This window comes from Pygoscelis adeliae, unplaced genomic scaffold, assembly GCF_000699105.1.
Source record: "Pygoscelis adeliae isolate BGI_AS28 unplaced genomic scaffold, ASM69910v1 Scaffold155, whole genome shotgun sequence".
In the NCBI taxonomy this organism is placed as follows: Eukaryota; Metazoa; Chordata; class Aves; order Sphenisciformes; family Spheniscidae; genus Pygoscelis; species Pygoscelis adeliae.
Genome location: NW_008824932.1, coordinates 6,985,426 through 6,990,175, shown reverse-complemented (window position 1 = coordinate 6,990,175; position 4,750 = coordinate 6,985,426). Strand labels below are relative to the sequence as shown.

At 38.7% G+C, this 4,750-nt stretch overlaps 1 protein-coding gene across 1 annotated transcript in view; it reads right to left on the bottom strand.

The window, feature by feature from the left end:
- LOC103917919 (chromosome unknown open reading frame, human C3orf58) overlaps window positions 1-4,750 on the bottom strand; it is a 51,058-nt gene that overhangs the window by 43,169 nt on the left and 3,139 nt on the right. The window contains exon 2 of the mRNA XM_009325129.1: window positions 3,784-3,846. Within this exon, the coding sequence (XP_009323404.1) occupies window positions 3,784-3,846 (63 nt within the window). The remainder of the gene's footprint in view (window positions 1-3,783; window positions 3,847-4,750) is intronic.

The window sequence follows — 4,750 nt, the reverse complement described above, 5'->3', positions numbered from 1 at the left end:
AGGGAGATATGAATTTGGGCGAGATGTTTAATTTAATTACAAGTTATCCAAAATGTTCGTGTTGACAGACTAAAAAATAATTCAGTTGGACCAGCATGCTTCCTCTGAAAATGAAGTCACAAAACTAATTATATATTCCAAATGGGGTCTTATCCAGTATACTGATGCACTACAATACGTTTCTCACATAAACCAAAACCCCTGTGTTTAACCTGAAGAACTGATAGAAGATCCAGTACTGCTAAAAGTCAGACTTTCATTTCACGTGTAAAGAGAGCCCTCTCGTGGAATAATACTTTCAGATTCGACTCACGAGAAAGAACACTCCTTGGCACGTAACAGCAAGTTAAATCAGGTATATAATTTGTATCTGAAACAGAAGTCACCAAATGACATACATTTGAACAATCTACCTGAGAAAAACAAAAAGCACTGTAGCAATATACTTTGTCAGGCAGCTTTTTGTTTTTTTAAGATTCAAGAGTCACCCCCAGTCGGGATGTTTGCTGCTGCGTGGCAGTCATGGATTCAGTTGCATTTCTGTAGTTGCTGTGTACCCAACACAGTTGAATGTGATATCACTGTTCATATGGAAGGGCAGGGTATTATTAATGATGTCAACAGCCCAGGAGAGCTGACTGATCTTCAAAGACAGCTTCTTCAAAGCACAAGAACCTCCCAACATGCAGAAAGTCAAGCAAGCATGGCAGAAGGCCAGTGTGGATGAATAAGAAACACCTGGCTGAGCTTAAATGGGAAAAGGAAGCACAAAGAAGGTGGAAGCAGGAACAGGCAACCCAGGAGGAATAGAGAGACGTTGCCTGAGCATACAGAGAAATGCTTAAACATTTAGAGTTGAAACTCGCTAGGGATATAAAGAAAAGTGCTTCTATGAGTACATTGGCAGCAAAAGCGGCTATTGAAAATGTAGACCCACAGCTCAGTGGGACAGAGAAACTAGTGACAAAGGACATGGAAAAGACAAAGGTATTCAATGACCTTTTTGCCTCAGTTTTTACTGGTAAGGTTTGTCTTCGCACCTCCCAGCCTGCAGCAGAGTCTGTGGGACTGACGCATTACCTGCTTTACAGGTAACTAAACTTAAACCAGCGGGTATGCACAAGTCCATGGTTCCACAAGCTGAACATGAGTCAGCAGTGTGCTACAGTCCTTCCAAAAATGGACTACCTGAGATAAGAAGCAGATCAACCTTTATGTGTGCTGAGATTTCAGTGGATGAACACTACATTTCACAGTGAACACCCCTCCCCTTTTTAGCTCCCCATAGTAGTCTCCCACCAGGAAACTATAATTTAAAAATTATCTTTACAATTGGCATCTTTAAGTTAAATCTTGCTATCATCTAGACTATTTTTCAGTTTATTAAAATATGAAAAAAAAATACCACAGGGCAGCAGTTCAAGCTGAAAATGAACATTAAACCCACAGAAGTAAACTTGGAAATACCTCCTTCATGATCCTGACATTTAATAATGTGGATTAATTTAAACTGTATAAATAGGTAATATCAGTTTCTCAGAATTTCATAAGAATTCGTCTTAGTTCTGAACCTATTGGCTAAAACTGTCTAAACCAGAGCAGATCAACTGTACTTTGATAACTCATAGAAGCAAACTCTTCTCTCTTTCAGAGCTTTAATTTCTCCAGAAGAGCTGGCATTTCTGTCTTCTCAGAGAGAAAAATGCACATGAGCATTTCGGCTCTCTCTTAATTGAAACTGGTCTGTAAAGGTTGGTTCCAGCATGATGATTACAGTGTGTTGAGCTGGTCATTACATCCCAGGGCGCATTGAATTCACTGGTGCTCAAAAGGGAGAAAAGATTTCCCCGTGTTGATACAATGCCTGGAGACAGTGATGTATGAGCAGAAATATCACAACTCTCTTGGGAGATTCAAAGTCCAATTCCACTCAACGCAATGTATATTCATCATAATTAGTATTGTATTTTCATTAGGCAGTAAAACAGGCTCCAAACCAAGGAGAGGAAAAAAAAAAAAAAAAAAAAAAAAACACTTTGCCTTCTGAATAGAAAGATGTATTCTCGTAAGCAGAAATTATTTTTAAAACTATTTTTCGGCTAAGAGTAATAGCTGTAACATACTAGATATATAGATTATGTGGACTTATTTCTGTCACTGGAGACTCTGTGACCCATGTAGATAGAATACCAGCAATACCAAATAAGCAATAGTAAAAGCAGACTCTGACCTCAGAAAAAAAGAGAGGACAAGATCAGTAGCAACCAGCAAATAAACTGATTTCATAGGAAGGCTGTTCTTAGCAGTAGAAGAACAGATTTCAAAACACATTGAGGCCTGGCAGTTATAAACTGACAATTAGCCCATCATTGTGGCCTTAAGTGGCCTTAGCCCACAGCATTTCATAGGCAGTTGTGTATCAGAACAGGACCTAGCAAGGCAGATCTTCTTGGCTGGAATGGATTAGAGAAGGATAACCAGTTGTGATCCCACTAATCCTGTTCCAGTATGTCTGGGGATTTTAGGCAAGTGAGCTGTGACAGAACATTTGTTGTCTGTGCACTGGCAATGCGGTTGATTTCTCAGTTTCAGAGTTGGTTTTGCTCGGGTTTTTATTCACATATATAGATGCACTTCTTTTCAATGTTTGTTTTTACTTTTGGCTATACTTTTCCTATGCTTGCATAATTGCCAGTGTTGCTAAAGCATTGTCTCTTCACTTGGAATTCCCACTAACTATAATTACTATAATTAATTACAATTTTTACATTGTGCTCCTTTTCTGACTTTATATTTTCCAAGATGATAATCTCTCTACTGATTTACAAGACTCCTCTTGCTTTCTATTGAATCTTGATAGTTTCTGTAAGAGCAGACTTCCGCATCCGCAAGCTAAGGGAGGAAAGGATTATTGTTCTGTGAAATTCATAAAGTAGAGTTGATAAGGTGAACATAGAAAATAAGCAAGACTACTACCTCTTGTTCATAAAAATGACACGCCAAGGGAGATGAAGCAAATACTATTTGTAGTAAGAGCATGGTATTATGAGAATTACTTGACATACTACTTTCCAACAGAAACTTTAACTTATTTTGGCTCCGTCTTCGGCCTGTTAAATAATACTCAAAATATCTTGCCTGTGAAAACTTTCTTCATTCACCTGGTAGCCTGTTCTGAAAACCAGAATGTAACTTCATTTTATCCAGATCCCTTCCCTCTTGATTTATCATCTGTTATCAATATTGCAAAGATGATGCAGCTGCTGCAAAACATTGTTGTTCTATCTGACCTGCAAACCAAACGGAGAGAAGTTATTCCAGTTAGGAGGGGAAACTGATGAGGGGGCTGGATACCACTGAAAATGTGGGTACATATAAGAACATGGAAAGACCTGAGCACAGAAAGCATCAAACAGATTATCTGGTCACATTGCCAACAACTTTTCAAATGCGATCTTACTTCAAACACTGATAAGTTTTTCTGAGGCCATACTGTGTTTCTGTGTATTTTTCATAGATAGCTCTATTTTTTCACTGGAGCTGCTTCTCATCTACCCAGACTCATCCTTTTTTCCAGAACTGTACTTAGCAAAACATTCCTGAAGAAACACTGAAGAGGCGATTTGGTTTAATTTAGCTCAAGAGGTATCTGGTTCTGTGTACTATATTTCTAATAAAATAATATGGCGTACAGCGAACAATAATACAGTTATACCATTCATCACAAAATACAGCAAAACTAACTGGATTGAAACTTTTAATACAGGCTTTTTTATTACTCACGGGTTTCACATTAGCTATTCTCCGTGTACGACCCTGAATATTTGGGGCATCCTTCTGAGTAGCCTATACATGCCAAAATGTCATCAGATTATTAAAAGCAAAAAGCGTTCTTAATGTCCTGTATCAGTTAGTTCCAATATATTTCCCCCAGTAATGTATGTATAAAATACCCACTTGCAAACATGTTGCATCAGATAGTTAGCTTGCCTTAATCATCATATCTTCTTATTTTTTGCATATTTCAGAGAGTGTATACCAATAACATAGTAGTGAACTCTGATGCAGATTGCTGCAGCTGAACATCTGGCCCACTTAGAAAATATTAGTAACTTACAACTCAGCTATGAAAATTTTGCTTCTCTGTGTCCTCAGCCATCACGATATTTTTCAAACGCCTTATCTGATATAGAAGGAATAGGAAATAAGCACCAGTTCCTATTTGTAAAGGAAACTTAAAATAACTAAGTGAGTGCCAAAAGCTGATATTAAGATTACCTTTTCTTCAGATAGCATTTTTCACTCAATGATCACAGACCATTTACAAATATTGATCATAGAATCATAGAATCATTAAGGTTGGAAAAGACCTCTAAGATCATCGAGTCCAACCGTCAACCCAACACCACCATGCCCACTGAACCATGTCCCTAAGCACCTCATCTACACGTCTTTTAAATACGTCCAGGGATGGTGACTCAATCATCCTGGTTGGTTGGCAGGTTCCAATGTTTAACCACTCTTTCAGTAAAAAAATTTTTCCTCACATCCAATCTAAACCTCCCCTGGCGCAACTTGAGGCCATTTCCTCTCGTCCTTTCGCCAGTTACTTGGGAGAAGAGACCGACACCCACCTCGCTACAACCTCCTTTCAGGTAGTTGTAGAGAGTTGAGATGAGGTCTCCCCTCAGCCTCCTCTTCTCCAGGCTAAACAGTCGCAGTTCCCTCAGCCGCTCCTCATAAGACTTGT